Here is an 18778-nt window from a genome sequence, read left to right on the forward strand (position 1 = left end):
AAAACAACCCGAAACAAGAGATGAAATATATATATATATATACATATGGTGCATAATTCGTATATTTCATGTTTTCTTTTTGCTATGGTTGCAAATATTATGCACTTTAAAAATGATAATTGGGGTTAAATGACACTGTATAAATCACAACTTGACAGATGGGAGGGATTGATGGATATATGGACGGACAATAATGGGCAAAAAGATTGATGGAGCGGATGATGAGTGAAGGACCGGAACTAAGGACAATGGACGGAAAGTTCATTACGGCTGTCAACCTGTCGATCCATTCACTTGTCTACGCTGTAAAAAACGAATTGTGAAATTGAACTAATTCTCATTCTCACATTCTTTGATCCATTTTATGGTGAACGTAATTCAGTTGTTCGCATTTTACGAGTACAAAACGTGGAGGCCTTTTAAGGCATGCGTTTTTTTTTACGTTTTTTATCCAAACGCCTTGAATAAAACGAGTGTACGCCATCGCCGTGTTTCAGTGACGCCGTCGTCTTCCTTTGCGTCCTTTGCGTCGACGCTTGTTGCTTGCTGCTCATTCGTTGCCCCAACGTTGCAGTTGAGGTGCAGCAGGTCCTCGCCGAAGTCACTCGGTCGGGACGTCCACGGAGCTTTGGCCACTGGCCTGAGACTTGAAGATGTGTCGACGCAAAGCTTTACTCCTTCTCCTGTTGGGTCTCCTTCTGGGTCATGGTGAGATTTTACAACATTTATTTAGATCATACACATTGAGTTTTCCTTTTTTTTGTGGCTGTTGTTGTAAGCAAAGGTTTGAGCAATTAAAAATGTAATGAATATGCGAAGCCTTTCAGAATGTTCGTGGCCTTGAACCTTTTGGGGGGATTTGGGTCGTGTAGTTGCCTATTTTTAGTTACCTATTCAAAACGAACGACTTATAAATGGGACTTTTAATTTATTTGTATTCCTTTAATAATTCATACAGGCTGAACTTACTTTAACGCGTACGTCACGTGACGTGGAATATTTTGCTACTGACTTTAATGTGAAGCGTTTTAGTGTGTGGTATATTCAATTGAAAGTGCTTGAAAATCATTGAATTTTTCTTGGTGACCATTTGAATAGTACAAAGTGACTAATTCAACAAGGGAAAAAAATACACAGACGCACACGTGAACAGTGACACCACGTGGACAAGAATAAAACTACAACGACGTTGGCAGTCATTGTGACGAGTTTTGGAAACATTTTTGATCTTTGGATACTGTGTCGTGGAGTATTTCAGTATTTTCAACATTAATTAATTACATTTTGACCCTCGCCTTGCTGCACATTATGAAATAGCGATCTGCCATTTTCCTATCAAAGTCAAATCAGATGTCAGGATGCACAGCAGAACAAGAGGCCTGAGCAAATTACCACAAGACTTAATTTTTGGTCCTCCGTGCTGAAAGGTCAAGCATACTAGTTTTGGTCAAGTTTCTTGTTTTTGCTGGTTTTCTTTCCAGGCCAGTGTGAGTGTCCGAAAGGCTGGCTGGAGCGCGACGACAAGTGTTACTACATCTCCGAAGACACTAAGACATGGAAGGAGGCGAATGTCTCCTGTTTGTCACAGGACAGCAATCTGACGAGCGTTGTGGACGACGACGAGAAGGTCACATGATCCCACCTCCATCTCATCCACGTCTACTATTTAGTTGTGTGTTGTATGATTTCTTGTAGGAATGGCTGAAGACAACATTGAAACAGGACAAGGCCTGGCTGGGCCTGACGGACGAGGAGACGGAGGGACAGTGGAAGTGGACTGATGGAAGTCTTTTCAATGATTTGTTGGCGTAAGTCGCAGTATGAAAGCACGCAAATGGACAGATTCCTCTTCCTGTTCATTTGTTGCTAGGTAGATTTCAAAAGGCAAAAAGATGACATAAGAGTGAAAGGCGCTTTTTCTGTGGATCAGGAACTGGGGGGACAAGCAACCTAACAACTATGGCAACGGCAAGTTTGGTGCAAACTGTGCTGCCATGGTGACCAAAAGTGGGGGTCTCTGGTTCGACTACGACTGTAACAGGACCATGGCGTACTACATCTGCAAGCGCGATTCCATGGTGAGGGGCATTCTTGAAGAAAAGTGATAAAATTAGCAAGATTGTTGCCATCAGTCAGTCAGGTTTAAAAAAATCAGACCATGTTTTGAAAAATTCTTTTGAAAAATTCTGCCAATGACTGAACGATGCGCAGTTAACCGATGCTAAGATAGTCACAACTGATACCCGATGCTAAGCTAATCACAAGCGATAGCCGCTGCTAAGCTAATCACAAGTTATATACCCGATGCTAAGCTAATCACAAGCGATAGCCGATGCTAAGCTAATAAGTAGTGATAGCCGATGCTAAGCTAATCACGAGCTAAAATAGTCACAACTGATAGCCGCTGCTAAGCTAATCACAAGTTATATACCCGATGCTAAGCTAATCACAAGTTATATACCCAATGCTAAGCTAATCACAAGCGATAGCCGATGCTAAGCTAATCTAAAGCGATATACCCGATGCTAAGCTAATAAGTAGCGATAGCCGATGCTAAGCTAATCACGAGCGATGGCCGATGCTCAGCTAATCTAAAGCGATGTACCCGATGCTAAGCTAATAAGTAGCGATAGCCGATGCTAAGCTGATCACAAGCGATAGCCGATGCTAAGCTCATCACAAGCGATAGCCGATGCTAAGCTGATCACAAGCGATAGCCGATGCTAAGCTGATCACAAGCGATAGCCGATGCTAAGCTAATCACAAGCGATAGCCGATGCTAAGCTAATCACACTTGGGTTTCAGGTGGTGGTGCCGAACCGCACTCAAGTGTTGGAGGAGATTGACCAACTGGCGCTGGAGCTTGTCACCAAGATGGTCGCCACGGGAAAGGTCGAGGCTGTGAGTGATCGCCTCTGACACTGACCAAAAGTCATGTAATGACATGACGCTAACTTTTCTTTTTTTCTTTGACTATTTTTTAATAAATCAAGACACCAGAGGACAATGGGACCGTGGCCGATCTCCAATCAACAGACGACGTCACATGCGCAATCCTACTGAATATGAACGCTGTCAGGGTGTGTTGCATTTTTTTAATTTTCTTATGTAATGCAGATGCAGTCAAGCATTAACATTGATTAAAAAAAATTTCGACCCAGTCAAACTAAAGCGGTAATGTGACATAGAAGACGGCACTGATGCACTTTCAGCCGATTTCTCATCCCACATCATTTCTCGTTGTTAGCTCGTTAGCATTTACGTAAAATTTCCTTCCCGCATTGCAGGAGACTCAAATTGGGGAGCTGGTTGGAGGTCTCAGGGTGGGCAGCACCCTCATCGTCAGAGGCCGGGTCCATGAGAACCCCGAACGGTACTTGGCCACATTCCCAGCAAATAAGGATGTTGCCATGACGACACATTTTTGCGTTCGTGTTGCAGGTTTGCTGTTGACCTGCTCATCCGGGATTTCAAACAGGTGCCGCTGCATCTGAACCCTCGCTTCAACTGGAGTGGCGATGTGAATGTTTTTGAGCGCAACTCTCTTCTGACTGATAAGTGGGACTGGAAGTTGGAGGAGCGTCAGCTGGACTCGTTCCCCTTTGCACCCGGCAAGTTGTTTGAGGTACAGGAAGCACGGTCAATTCTACACCCATCTGCATTCCGATGATATTCTGACCGTAAATGTTTAATGGTGGGAAGCATGAGGAAATGTGTTTGAATCTTGGCTTCGACCTTTCTGTGTCAAGTGGGCATGTTCGCTTTATTGAAATCCGCTCTTTTGCTCTGAAACTTTACCGTTCGAAAAGCCGACATTTTGCTCATTGTCGTTTAGATGACCATCCGGTGCAATGCGAACTCTTTCCACGTGACCGTCAACGGCCGTGTCCAGTTTGGCTACCAGTACCGAGTCGCCCTAGACAAGATCACCCACGTGGAAGTGGAAGGCGACGTGACGCTGATAGATGTCAAGCAGATGTGGCAGAAGTGACATCTCACCACTTCCTGTCCGGATATCATTTAGCGTCGACACCTGACTGCTAAACATTAACGAGCATATGTCACTGTCTATGTCACTAATGAATACTTGACCACAAGCCTGAATGACTTGACGTATAATGACCTTTGCCGTATATACATTAAGTTTGTTGAAGGTTAATATTAGCTCCATTTTATTTCTTCACTTATCTATCCATTGTATGAACGTCATCTAAATTTGTTTCATGTGAATGTGAATTGCATCCGCTCTTTGTAGATTTGTTAACGGCACTTTTTGGAGAGTACTTTTCATCTGTACCAATGTTTAGAATTAAGCGATTTTCTGACTGAAAATGTGAAGCCCTTAAGGCGATCTTCTCAACAGCATGACAGAGGGAGGCTAATTTCACCATTGTATGTTCAACTTGTTTCTCCATCCTAGTCTAATAAACAGCAATATAAAATGAGTAATTGTTAATGTTTTTCTAAATACTGTTTTCAAAGACACATATATTGTTGTAATGCTTTTGTTCACTTTCATTTAAAATTATTTTTTTTCACCCATTGTGGCCCGCCAATCAAAAGGTTTGCCCAGCCCGGGCTTAAAGGGTCCGTTTGCTGTAATTTATTCATTGAAATCAAATAACATGTTCGTTAATGACGGAAAATCTAAAACCAACTCCAATGGCAGTGAAAATTATCTTGGTTTTCATCTTTGTCAATATCACGTGCAATTTTAGATCTGTACGGAAGGAAGATTGGATTTTTTTTAACCAAATTCCACAATAGTGACTCTTTACGAAAGTTCGTTGACAAATTAAGCGTTTTCACTTCTACAAAAAAAACGTACATCAAATTTCAATGAGGTGTGAGCGTTCCCCAAGAAAACAGGAATCAAAATGACAACTCCAAATGGTCTGTTTCTGATAAATGTTCAATTAACTCCTTTTATTTTCAGAGTTTCCAAAAAAAACATACGCTGAATTTATTGACAACACATTTGGCTTCCACGTTTACGATAGCACGTTTCAGAGTTTATGCAAAAAAAAATATTTGGAGCATTGTCAGCTTGAAATTATCTCCAATGTTTACAAACGCAAACTTGCCAATTTATTTCGCAAACATCGACGGAGACTGAAACTTGTCCTCGTTTTCTCCCCCTCGCTTGTGCGCCATGAAGAAAGGGGCAAACCTCGACAAGCAAAACGTCTCTTAGATCTCCCACTGACTAAACCATTAACAACACGATGACAACGTCTGTATTGAACATTTTTAATCCACAGCACTATAAACCATTCATAAAAAAAAGCGATTGCTCCCTTTTCCATTCAAAACACCCTCCTTCATTTTTGCATGTGAAAGATACAAATAATTGTATGTGGTCATGTGACATCCACGATACGCAACAGAGACAACAGTCGCGTGATGATGTCATCAGTGGTCGCCCGTAAACACTTCATTTGACACCTCAGACGCGCGCTTCCAAATGGGGTTGTGAAATATACGAAGTGCAAGATCGCTCAGTTGTATGTCGCACAGGACGTTTCATTAGGTACACCTGTCGCCTCGAAGCAGATGTTCAGCAGTCACCCTGCATTAGACTTAACGTAATGTGTCATTTCAGTGGTTATATAAACTGGCCCAAGATACATGTTGGGTTCAATTAATTCATAAATCACCTTCCAGTACTGAATACAGTGAAATGGGTGGTGCTGAAAGGAATAATCGATTATTCACAAATGCAGTCTTCACATTCTGTTTTCTTTTTTTTTTCAGTGCCGGATGTAGTGAAATGGGAAAGGAATGGGGCAGGGCTAACACACAATATCATTAAATGATGCATGGTACATGGAGGGCTTTTTATGCAATACCGGATGCGGTGAAATGAGTGTTGCTGAGGGAAAAAAAAAAAAGCACACTATGAGTAATTGTCCTTTTTTTTTTTTTTTTTTTGCAAAATGGGGTGCCTTTTAATCATGTTGGTACTGTCGGTAGATCATATTATCAATCAAATAAAAATGGCATAGAGGTTAATTTCACAGCTATATCACATTCTTTTTTTTTTTTTCATTATTTAAAGCCACCACGCGTTGATTTTCCATGGATGTTGTGTTATTTTTGTTCCGAGCTACTGCGCAATATAAAAATGTCCTAAAACACTACGTGTGATTTGATTGTGTCCAAACACTCGCTTTCCTGAGAATCCCAATAGCTCAGTGTTGATATGATAGCAAAACGTCGGAAGAAGCGTTTTCGCCGAGTGCCAGTGAACACATCACTCGCGTATACGTCAGGTCGGTCGGTTAGCCGAGGGCTGGACGACATTGAAGGGAAAATATGATGCAAACATCAAAACAATTATTTTTAATGTCTGGATGATGAGCATTTGTGTTTAAAAAATAAATAAATAAATAAAACTTTTGTGGGTTTTGTCCGACATGGTTTCAAAAAGGCTAAAAAATAATTTGGAGTCACAAGCGAACGTGAAAGTGTGTTTTTGTAAACGGTCATTAAAATGTTTTCGGTGAACCCAACACATATTTTTGACAAAATTCTTTGAAGTGATCCTGACGTACGTACTCCGTAACCCATGAAGACAATTTACGCAGATTCTTCAATGAACTTAACATAGTAAACATTTTCGTAAAAATATCTGAAAATTTAGTATGTAATGAACCTAAAATCTTTTTTTTAACATTCAAGCCAATTTATTTCTTAATTAACCTCATGCACGATTTTTATGCAACACTGAATAATTCATAGTTTCTACCGAAGAACATTTAACCTTCATTAAATCCAAAGAACACATTTTTAAGAGCATAAACATAACATACGTTCTACATACATTCTTCGTAATCCTGAAGACAATTTGAATTCTTCAGGCAACTTAACATGCATTTTCATAAAAATGTCAGAAAATATAGTTTGTACCAAACCTAATATTTTTTGTCTCTTTTGGAAACACTCGCAACATTTCCGAGTCTACGATTCTCCCATTTTATTTGTGGCGGACAAGAAGTTAATGCTTTTCGTTATTTGCAGTCCTTTGGCAGTGGCGATGAGAAGGCAGCACTTTGAAAAACAAAGTGCACAAGTAAACAAAATCACAACAGCTCATGGGTGACTCTTTTTTTCCACTTGTGTACACCAGGTCTTCTCAAACTATTTGTAGTCCAGGGTCTCATTACAGGAGAGATTTTTTTTTTTTTTTCCAAGGATCGCCTCAATATCCAAATCCCAATTAAACATGGAATGCCGGGATTAAAAAGTTGACTATTGTCAATGGAAAAAAAATAGTTATGTCAGGCTAACAAATTTCTGCATTTCAAGAATTTGGCGATAGAAATTCACAATGTTGTGAGAATAAAGTCACAAAAAGCAAACAGGTGAGTTTTCTGCAAATAATGGATCAGTTCGCCTTCCCAACACATCCAGCACATTCGGGGAGTTAACGCGATAATTGTTTTTGCTTTTTTGGGGGGGAGGGGGGGGGGATTTTTTTCTCTTTTGGTGCCTTGAGATATGAGAAACGCAACTTGTGTTTTTTTTTTTTTTTTTTGGGCTTTGATTTGTCAGTGCAAATTTGTGACACGAGCGTTGTATGGTGGCAGTGAGTATAACCAGCAATTTGGCAATTACTGAACAATTCTTCTTCCCCCCATAAAAAAAAAAAATAATCTTCAAGCTTTTTAATGCCACTCCCAGTAGACGTTTTCTCTTACACTAGGGATGTTCAATACCACTTTTTTTTTCCAGACCGATACCAGTACGCTACTCTTGACAGTCACCGATACCAAGCACCGATACCACCAACACTTTTCATACAGGAAATCCCCCCGCCCCCCTCCAAAAAAAAAAGCAACAGATTGACCTATATTTCCCAATAATCAATTTCTTTACATATACTTTGAGAAATAACATCTTAATGGGTATCTTTCAGATGTCTAAGTTCCCGATTGTGAAACAGCCCCAATACTGATATCGGGTGCCGTTTTCAGGACCGATACCCTTGAGATAAGGCCGGGTATTGGCCCGATACTGATACCTGTTATTGGTACAAGAGAATTACATCAGCCAACCAAACAACGTTGCTTAAGAAATGCCTCCGCTAGCATAATTTTAACACATATTGGAAAACGCCATAGGCGGGCTAACGATTAGCATAAATGCTCACGTTGTCACATCTAATCTTCAACTTGTGTGAAAGACGGCGAACAATATTGCAGCTAATTGAGTCATTGTGAGTAAGGCTGACTCTCCTTCATTTCTATCTGTATGATTGTTTAAAAAGTGCCCCCCAGTGGCCAAGAAATTGAATTGCATTAAATCGTGATGCATAAACTGTTTCTATTTTTACATTCTCTTTCACTGTTTTGATTCAATCATCATCAAGTATATCCTCGAGTGCTATTTGGCGTATTAAAAAAAAACACATTACAAAATGTTGCCGTTGTTTTTGTTGGCCGGAATGAATTAAACTTGTATCGCCAGGCAAAATTGTATTTTGCAGAACCCGGAGCTTCGGCAACCAGATTCTCGGGGACCCGAGACCTTAGTTTGAGAACCACTGGTGTACGCCGCGGCACAGAAATGTGCTCATTGGTGCTTTACACTTGAAAACATGCATAATGCAGTAAATAATACGGAGGTGAACGGTGATTGCGGCGAGAGTGGGAATTTACTGTCAGGAGGACGGCGAGACGCTCTTGCCGTTTCCGCCGCCCGCCACCAAGCTCCAGGAAGGCATGGGGCAGGTCCAAGCGCGGTAGACCAGCACCAGGCTCAGGCCCAGCGCCCACGTGCGCACGGGCGATAGCAGGAAGGCCAAAAGGCCGTACGTCTCCAGCAGGAAGTAGCACGAGTGCACCTGCCAGGCCAGCAGCAGCGACATGAGCAGGTGCATCGCCAGGCACCGCCAGCGGCAGCCCGGGCGCAGCAGCAGCAAGCGGAAGGTGTTGCCGTGGCAACGCTGGTGGAGGCTCCAGCACAGGTACAAGGTGAGCGGCATGTTGAAGAACAACAGCTGTGACAGGGGTGAGATTTTGAAGAGCGAGGGTCAGCAAAATGGAAACTAATTTTGCGGAGATTATTTCCAGATATAATTCTTCCACCGGCAGCCAATGGAGGGAGGCCGGAATCGGATCGGATGGTCCAGTTGAAAGCAAGCAGCAACATCGTGAGCCGACATTTATGGGAGGGCTGGCTGACTCCAAAATAAGGAGCATTACAGTCAGTCCAATTTGAGATGGAGTTTTCCACAATGTTTGGAAAACAAAATAATAAAAAAGAAATAATAAGGAGGTCTGTGGTTTGAATTTTTCTCGATTTTAAAAAGTACATTATTTTAAATCTTGTATGTTTATGTTTACATTATACTAAAGATTTTTTTGAAACAATTCATTTGGATGTTTTTTTCCTCAATGTATAAGATAATGGCTTGCCTTTTTTAGTGTGGATTTTCTAATTTACTTAATTGAAGGGTAGCACAGTGAAACTGCGGTTAGCATGTCCGCCTTGCAGATTTTAAAAACATATAATTGAGCTATTTTTAAGTTTTGCTTTTATATGGTACCAAATGAAAATTGTGATGCGGAACTCCATCTTTGCTAATGTTTTAATATTCTCAAATAATTTTATTGTTTATTTATTCTCTGATTTCAATAATTACTTCATTGATAAAAGCAATTTGGGAAAGGGGCTATTTTTACGATCCACATGATACACTTTGCATTGTAAAAAATACACACAAAGATTGCTTTTTTTTATTCTTTTCTCATGATATTTAATGTATTAATTTTGGTTTAAATGTCGTTTTTATATATAAAATGCATTTATTTTGTCGTATAAATGTGTTCTAATTTGAAGATGTTTATTTTTATTATTCATGTGACATACTGCAAATGGAACTTAATGTGTTTTGTATCGTTTTCGGCGCATGGAGGACGCACTGAGGACTCCTGTTTAGCACATCTGTCTCAGAGTTCTGGGTTCGAATCCCGGCTCACCTGAATAACGCCCACCACATACGTCAGGCTGCCTTCCAGGAAGTGTCCGTTGATAAACACCCCGAAGGCGAAGCAGGCGCCGCTGTGGCCGTCAATCAGCTCGCCGATGAACCACGGGCCTGAGGGCGGGAATCACAACCACAACGCTCACGTTAGCATCAGAACATTAGCAGTTGCTAACAAGCAAGGTTCTACTTCCTGCTTTGCTCCCATTGGTTTGGTAGGAACCCGGGAGATGTCTTTACCTAAAGCCGTGCACAGGTTGAAGAGTAGCAGGGAGTAGAAGAAGGAGTCCACCTTACTGACCAGCCGCAGCGACATGCAAACTTGCGAGGACCACCCTGCGGAGAGCGCACATTCAATCAAGCGCATGTGATGCTCTTAACGATACAGTGGGAAGCGCTGGGATCTCACCTCGACCAGACGGGAAGTGGCGCTTGAACCTGAAGGACACCAGCAAGCCCACGTTGAGCAGCATGGTGAGCGCAAATATTGTCCGGCCCACCACATAATGATCCGTCAACAGGATGAAGGACGGCGCTAAACCGAAGCTCGGGGTCACGCCGTCCCCGGCTAGCGAGAAGTGCTGCTCCCGCGCACTGGTGCGGCCCAACGAGTCCTGGCTCGACAGAAAAAAAAATAATAATAAATTGATGACTGAAGTGTACAATTTCCGCCAAACATTTTTTTACAGTGTTCATGTAGCGTTCATCGCTTATTATTTTCTAATATTTTGTATTCGTCAAATTTTTATATTTTGTATTTTAATATTTCTTTTTTATATAGTTGCATTTTTCTCTAGCATTTCTATATTTTCCATGCAATATTTTTTGCATCCAATATTTCTGTTATTAAGATTTTGTCCATCACATCTAATATTTCATTTCATGTTTTTGTCAATTATTTTCGTGTTTATATCCATTATATCTTTGTTTTATATATATATATATATATATATATGTATATATATATATATATATATATATGTATAGCGTCTAAAATGTTCAGGTTTTTTTGTTTGCTTATTTTTCTTAATTATTTCCATGTTTTTGTTTTCAAGTATTTACTTATTTATCCATGTAGTATTATTGTTGAACGATTTGTGTAATTTTTTTTGTCCATTTTTTGAGGTGGATTTTTTTTTGTCCCAAATTGTTTACCATTTGTTTAATATTTTTTGTTTTTTACATTGTTCGTACTTTTAGTCATTAAATGTTTTATTATTCCAATTTATATTTTCCTATTTTGCCAATATTTGCATATTTTTACTTTCACCAACATTTTTTTTTCATTTTTTAAGTATTTATGTAACTTTGTAATTTTAGTTTTTTTGCAATGTAATAATTTTAGATTTTTTTTTCTAATATAATTTTCCCCCTGATTTACGTTTGAATATTTGTGAATGCATTTTTTTTGTAAGAAATAAATATTACCAATAGCCAAGATAATTATGCTTACTATTTTTGGATTGTATAGAAATTTTTTAACCATTTCCTATTCTATGGTTATCTTCTCACTTTTTCTCTTAACCATCGCTATACTATTTTATGGTGATCCTTGTGATGCTCTCTATGGTGAAACCACTTGATGTCGTGATGTTGACTGACCTCCACCTCTACTCGGATTGTGTGTAGCCCGGTGAGATATCGCGACGGGTCCCAGGGCAGCACGTACAGGGGGCCACCAGCAGGGCGGCATTCACCCAGCGCCTCGCCATCCAAAGTGACGCGCACCACCGTGATGGCGGCCTCAGAGAAGGCGAGAATCCTGTTAAGAGACATGACATTACATTGTAATTGACAACGGATGGCAAAATCCGTGTTGCGCAAACATAGGCTAAACTTAACAAATTAAAATATCTAAAAAATCTGATGAACTAGAAAAAACGGAAAGACATTTTTTAAGTCAGTGTGAAAAACATGCTTCGGGACAGTGCAATTGTTCAAATAGATTAAAATCAATTAATAAAAAAAAGCTAATTTCAAATAAAAATTTTCAATACATTAATATAAAATATAATATTTTTTAATTTAAATATTCAAATACACTGACATTAAAAACATAGTCTGATGTTTAAATTGAAAATGGATACAATAACTTTAAAAAAAACTAAGTAAAGACCATGCAGGAGTTATATAAATTACGATACAATCATTTTAAAAATAAATGTAATTATATTAATATTGTAAAATAGGATACAATAAATTGAAATAAATTAATAACAAATAATAAAAATAAAATAAAAGTACATTATCCTAATAAGTGATTTTAAAAAGTAATCCATTTCTTAAATTATTAAAAATAAAAAAAGACGCATTCTTAATACATTCATACAAATGGATTACTAAAAATAAAATAAAAATACAAAAATTGAAGCAAAACGATATGAATAAATGGCATAAGCCTTTAGGTTTATTGTGAAAGAAACTTATTAAATCTCTACAAAGATTACGTGGAAGAGCCTACCGGATGTGCGTGGACCTCCGTATGCGGTCCAAAGGTTCCAGGTCCGGATGCAGGTATTGCGCATCTTTGGGGTTGGTGATGACCAATGCCGGCCATTTTTCAAACCTCAAGTCGGAGAAACTCAGCAGGTCATGGTCAAAAGCCAGAACCCGGTACCTGCTCGAAGAGAACAGTTCTTTCTTCTATTTTTAGGAATTTCTCAACTGGATGACGAGAGATGGTATCGTCCTTACCTGCGGTTGTCCATCCAGTCGCCCAGCTCCAGCTCCAGGGTGCCGTGACGATGCCGACTGTGCAGGATGGGCATCAGGCCCCCCAGCGTGTGCAGGTGGCCGCACAGGTAGGCCACGGCTGACCTAACAGACGCATGACAAAGCAATGAGCCAAGATGGTGAACATGTAAAGAAGAGGCGTTTCAAAATGGACGCTCACCTCATCAGCTCCCGCACGCCCGGAGATGGTGACACAATAGTGGAGGTGGTGTAGTGGCCGAACCAGACTGACTGGTTGCTTTTAAGACTCTCGGCCCTGAACGCATCCAGCATGTCCATCTGAGTCTGCGCAGACAACGTATTAGTTATAAATACTAGGGGTGCAACGAAAAACCGATTCAGAGATTCACAACGCCCCGGCAAGTTTAAAATGCAAAGTATGGAAGAAATTCGAATTTTATAAAAAGAATGGAGATCTGGATATAAGTGTCGCCATAAGCAAAGACTGTAAAACGGCGTTGAAATACACAAGTCGTACGACGAATCGACGCACTCATTCGGTGAGGAGGCATGGATTTCACGAGCAATCAGGCATGGCTAACAATAACACACGTACAGAAAAAGACGCAAACCTACAGGATTTCTTTTGATCGAAACTCGCCAACAAATCAGGGAGAGGGAAGGTAATAACTTCAATAACCCGGTTTATTATTAACGATGCACGACTATACTTTCGTCACATGATAAAAACATTAGACAGCATTTCACTAACAAGTGTGTGTAACAACAACCAAGTCAAGGTTGAAGTCAAAGGACAGCTGGTTGTGCCTCAATCTGAGTCGTCACAGATCTATTGTTAAATTGCATAGAATTAATGTGAATATTTTGGGCTTTGGAGATCTGTTACATGTTAATAAATGTGACAAAATAATACAAATGTACTTTTTCTAGTCTGTAATTACTTTCCTCAAAAGGAAATGTCATGCTTACAGTGCTGAAAAGTTATTGCCAGTTTTAAAGTGTCTACTTTTAACTCGTTTAATCCCAGAAATTTTCACTAGCGGAAACCCCTTAATTCCATCGTTTTTCTAGATTTTGACTGATTTTTTTCGAGGCCAACAGAATATTGTGTTCTAATGCTATAAAAACACGGGGCTATGATGTTTAAAAAAAAAAAAGGGCAAAGACGTATAAATACGTCTTTGGGAGGGGGACTAAATTTTTGAAAACATATACGTATGTCTTGGATTGAATGAGTTAACAAGAAGGTCATTGCATCATACCCTATAACTGAGTTGTGCAATATGAAATTGATCCGTAATGCCACTGAATTAGAGCTGCAACTAAACAATGGATTATTGCGTGAACCTATGTTTTAATTTCCATCTTTTTCTTTTGAAACAGGACATTCATCCGCATTGTCCAAATTATGATTCAGTTACTGGTTTGTTCTATAAATTACAAAAAAAAAATGACCCCCAAAAATAAAATAAAAAAATGTTTGAACCGCTTATCGTCACAAAGGTCGCGGGCGTGTGGTACAATCTGAACTGGTCGACAGCCATTTGCATTTGATCCCGCTTTCCGAACTAAAAGTAAATGTGCTAATTCCAAGAATTTGGATATTTTTAAATTAAGGTATTTGGGCTATTAATCATATCAAAATGATTATCAATTAATTAGATCATGGAAAGTTGATCAAATAATCGCGCCAGCTCGACACTAATTCAAACCGAATCGAACCGCAATCATACCGAATCGAACCGCAATCATACAGAATTGAACCGAATGGAATCGTTCCACTTTAAAACCCAACCGTCCTTGAATAGAACCGCACCCCATGTATCGAGATGCGTATCGAACCGTCTTTAAAGGAGAGATGCACACCCCTAAGAAATACCATTGTGGTTCACATGAGCCTGCAATAAAAAATGTGCACATTAGATGTATGTATACATTTTGTCCAGTTGGGGTCGCCATCCTCACATTCCACACTGGCTCTAAAGAAGGGTTGAAATACTTTTGGATTTTTTCTTAGTTTTAATTTGACATTTTTGCAATATTAATTTTACATACATAAGATAGTTTTTTTTTTAAATCAATTTTGTTTTTATTTTATTTCCTTTGTGACATTTTTAGTTATTTTGTTGTCTTTCGTTAACTCTCATAACCTTGCTTATAATGTGTAAAATGTAAAAAAAAAAAAAATGTAACTCAAAGCAATTTGATGCAATGATTGTCGTATTTCATGTGGGATTGCTGGAGCCCACCTGATTGAGAATCCCGAAGAAATTGTACGGCCTCTTGGGCCCCGGCGTCAGCGTGGCATCGGCACACACGAAGGAGTAGTTTCCGAACGGAGTGGAGTGCACGTAATGGAAGGAGCCCACCTTCTGATTGGCCGAGTATTTCCTAAAGAGCACAAAGGAACACATCTGACATTTAAAATGGTATTTCTTCAAACCGTGGCCTCAATTCTAACAGCCGCCAGACCCCATTTAATCCAAAAGCGTGTTGCGCACTTTTCAAGTGAAATGATGCTCATACCAACCGGTAATAGTTGTTGACACTGTCAAGCGACATGATGTTGAAGGCATCTGGACAAAAGAAGACAAACAGTAATTTCATCATTTGGATACTGACACATATTGAGCTATTTGGACTGGCCAACTCATTATGAATCTCAAAGAAATTGCAACTATCAGTTTATGTTTTATATAGAAAAACAGATCAATAATAAATGCACATTGTAAAAAAATGATTAAAATAAAATAAATGTACGGGGACAAAAATAACATGTAAATAAATAAGGATTAAAAAATAATCTGAAAAAAAAAAAAAAAAGTTAATTTTTTTTTTTGCAGCCCAGATAATGTAAATGGCTCATTAAGTACGTTGCTGTTTTGGGTCCTCTGAGAACAAAACAAAAATAACAGTTTCATTAAATATTTTGTTTGCCTACTTGCATAATATTTTAATAATTAATATATAATATTTACAATAATAATTTCTCATTTTTTTATTTAGTTTCCATAAAATACACCCAATGATTTTGCTCAAAAAAAAAAAAATTCTTGTTTCCCCGAAAACATTTAAATATGATTAAGCAGCTATGCTACTAGGCTAACAAATTGTTTTTAATCTGTTTAGTCAGACAAGTAGCAGGCGACTTCCTGATTTGTGGAGGCCAAACAGATGGAAACAACAAAAACACACCACTGTTATAATAAATAACATATCGCTTCATAAAAGTAGTCTTCCATCTTAGGACTTGTTCAAAACAAAAACAGCCCGTGATGGGAAAGAGCTTGTCGTTGATGAGACTCGTTTCATCCGACAAAGGAGACAAGCTCACATTACAGCAAAGATATCAACCCTAATTGCGGTATAAAAGGACAGGATGTCCCTTCCTCATTTGTGCGCGGAGATCTGGTTTCACTACGACCAAGCGCTCGTCCAGCGAGAGAGCGCAAGACGAGAGGAGAAGCGCAACCATTTCCTGTCTTGGGGGCTAAAAACGCAGCGCTACCACGTGATCCTAATCAACTGTTGGGAACGAGGGCCTTGACAAAAATAACTTGCAATTGCAACATGGAGACTGAATATATTTATTTATTTATTTTAATATCGCAATTCGACTCGATTAGGCCTAGCAAAAAGTGTTCCGTGGCGGTAATGTGTCACCGTGATTTCCCCGGATGTCGATCCAACGCGTGCGCTCCATCACGCCGGACCTCTTGAGGATGTTGTGGTAGGCCTGCCATTCTACCTCGTGCTGGAGGGAGCCCACCTTGCTCTCCGTTTTGGCGTCAGTCAGGTCGCCTGAAGGAACGCAAGATTTCAACATAAGAATCCATCCATCCATTTGAATTGACAGACGAGTGTTTTGCTTTTATTTATTTTTTTTTTTTTTTAAATACCTGTCGCCAGCACGAGTGACGGCTTGATCACCTCGATGGTGTCGGTGCAGAACTTTTCAAAGTCGGGAATTCGTCTCGGGTCGTGGAAGCGGCTGATGTGGATGTCGGACACCTGGAAGAGCAGACATAGGTGGCACCTGTACATTTCTGAAGTCTGTATCCTTTCTTAAATATTTTTAAAAAAAATAATCAAAAGAATAAAAATAAAAGAAATACAAGACTGCTTCTTGAACGTAGCATATGCTATAAAAGATGAAAAAGCTACCTGGTTGTTATTTTTGGCTTTTTTGGTCAAATGGGAGCGAGCAGTGAGGGCAAAAAAGATAAGTTCCATGATAACCCGAGAGCCAGAAGAACATGTTTTGTTGTTGTTGCACAAGAGGGCAAAGTCCACCCACATTTCCGCTGACAATGACAAACTTTGGTGCTCACTGACCCGTTTATGCCATTCATTCAGAGCTCAGCCACAACAACTTGGGAGTGTTAAATAGACTTATTGCACCTTAATGCTGACAAGTGCTGGGAAAATCCAAATATAGGCTAATGAGTAACACGTAATATCTGTTATAACATTTTAAGAAACATTTATTTGAACACATATGATCAAGCAGCCCAAGCAATACTACTACAATATGTATAGGCATTCATTCTTTATCTTCTAAAAAGAACTACTGGGTCTCTCCAAGTCCATGTATGCATTTATGTATGTATGCGTTATACTGCCACCTAACGGCCGGGCAAAAGAAGAGCACAATGTCCATCCAATTGAAAAAGTCAAACAAAAAAAGTATTGAATTCTATTTGATTATGCAATTACTATAAAATACATACAACCATTATTAGATCCACGGATCATCCTTTTTCTATATCATGTCCATATAGAAAAATATAAGAGACATAAGAAAATAAGTCTATTTTAAAAACATTTTGCGGGCTGGATTCATAGTATTTGAATTGTTTTCAATTTTACCAATGATATGAATTACAAGCGTAACAATAATAAAAAACAATAAATGACAGAATTAAAAGAATCTCACCTGCACAAACCAGAATATGTTATCCAGCTGGTCTCCAGGAAACGGAGGAGCGCTTCCCTGGTCCCGGACGCTCCGTTTCGGGTGCCAAGCCGTGTCGTAGCTGTCCAGCACCCAGGAGGTGAGGCACGCCATGGCCAGTCCGACGAGAACCAGGGCGCTGAACAGCTTCAGCATCCTCCGGCCGTGGCGAGAGACGGGGGAGAGGACTAGCTGCCGCTGCCGCTGCCGCCGTCGTCCGCCCCGCACGGGACAAAAACCTCTGGCTACCGTCTTGTCACGCCTAACCTAAAGGACGCCAACGTGAAACAAATTAACACATGACGGTGGACCAAATAGCGAGGAGGCGGTGGGTGCTCAGAGCGTTCGTTTGGCCGCCATCCTCCCCGCGGGAGACGCATCGGGGCATCAGGTTCTTTCGCCAGCTGGCCCGGAGTGGCTGCCGCGGCCGCCGGATGAGAGAGGAAGTAGCTTAGCTCGAGTTAGCTTAACTGTCACTAGCTTGTTTAGTTAGCTGCCTGTCAGCTAACACCAACAGGGAACGGACCCGGCTGGAAGTAATGACGTCATCGTCATGTGGTGAAAGAGGAACGCTCGACAAATTGATGACTCACTCTGATGATTTTTTTAAATTTATTTATTTATATGTTTTATACACAACTCGAGTCCGGGACAGATATATAGTCAGAAAAGGCCCCCGTATTTTTCTGTCTCCTGGGGCTTAAGGTGGAATTGACTGATAGTGGGGCTGAGAAAATGATTTTTATCAATGCTGGAGAGGCTCAACTGGCATTACAAATATTTCAAATGGGGGGACAGCACCCCCTAGCGCTGGCATAGCGTAATTCCTGATGGGGAGAGAAGGGTAAATTGAGCCCCTTTTCTTTTTCAAAATCACTGCAGCAAAGTTGCTGAGTTTTTTTTTTTTTTAAGTTCCCTAGTGGCATGGAGTATCAAGGGCGTCACTAGGTTTCATGTTTGGGCCTTATGAAAAGAAATCTTCCTGAAACCCCCTTTTTGACTTACGTTTCCAGTAGATTTTCCTTGTTGCTCTCTCAGCTCATGTCCTGATTCCTATAGTTCAAAATGGGTAGAGGAGTGATATTATTAGGCCACGATTATTTTTTTTTATTATTGTGGTTGCCATTAGTGAATAAGATCAG

The 18778-nt window shown here is 39.9% G+C and overlaps 2 protein-coding genes across 2 annotated transcripts; one reads left to right on the top strand and one right to left on the bottom strand.

Moving 5' to 3' along the window:
* The first annotated feature begins 608 nt into the window (after positions 1–608).
* On the top strand, positions 609–4445 carry LOC148342675 (uncharacterized). Its single transcript, XM_088310486.1, has 9 exons — positions 609–708; positions 1482–1627; positions 1696–1808; positions 1931–2078; positions 2806–2901; positions 2994–3080; positions 3288–3373; positions 3442–3625; positions 3836–4445. Exons 1-9 carry the CDS (start codon positions 654–656, stop codon positions 3989–3991), a joined length of 1071 nt encoding a protein of 356 aa, XP_088166612.1. The 5' UTR covers positions 609–653; the 3' UTR covers positions 3992–4445.
* Positions 4446–5236: 791 nt separating this feature from the next.
* Positions 5237–18175, bottom strand: tmem62 (transmembrane protein 62). The gene is made up of 13 exons (XM_088310519.1): positions 17619–18175; positions 16582–16693; positions 16346–16483; positions 15213–15258; positions 14932–15073; positions 12882–13006; positions 12683–12805; positions 12450–12605; positions 11591–11750; positions 10398–10602; positions 10229–10324; positions 9984–10102; positions 5237–9001 (listed from the first exon to the last, which is right to left on the bottom strand). Exons 1-13 carry the CDS (start codon positions 17790–17792, stop codon positions 8663–8665), a joined length of 1935 nt encoding a protein of 644 aa, XP_088166645.1. The 5' UTR covers positions 17793–18175; the 3' UTR covers positions 5237–8662.
* Positions 18176–18778: the final 603 nt, after the last annotated feature.

Source organism: Idiotropiscis lumnitzeri, chromosome 1 (assembly GCF_059441095.1).
Source record: "Idiotropiscis lumnitzeri isolate Australia: NSW breed Sydney's pygmy pipehorse chromosome 1, RoL_Ilum_1.0, whole genome shotgun sequence".
In the NCBI taxonomy this organism is placed as follows: Eukaryota; Metazoa; Chordata; class Actinopteri; order Syngnathiformes; family Syngnathidae; genus Idiotropiscis; species Idiotropiscis lumnitzeri.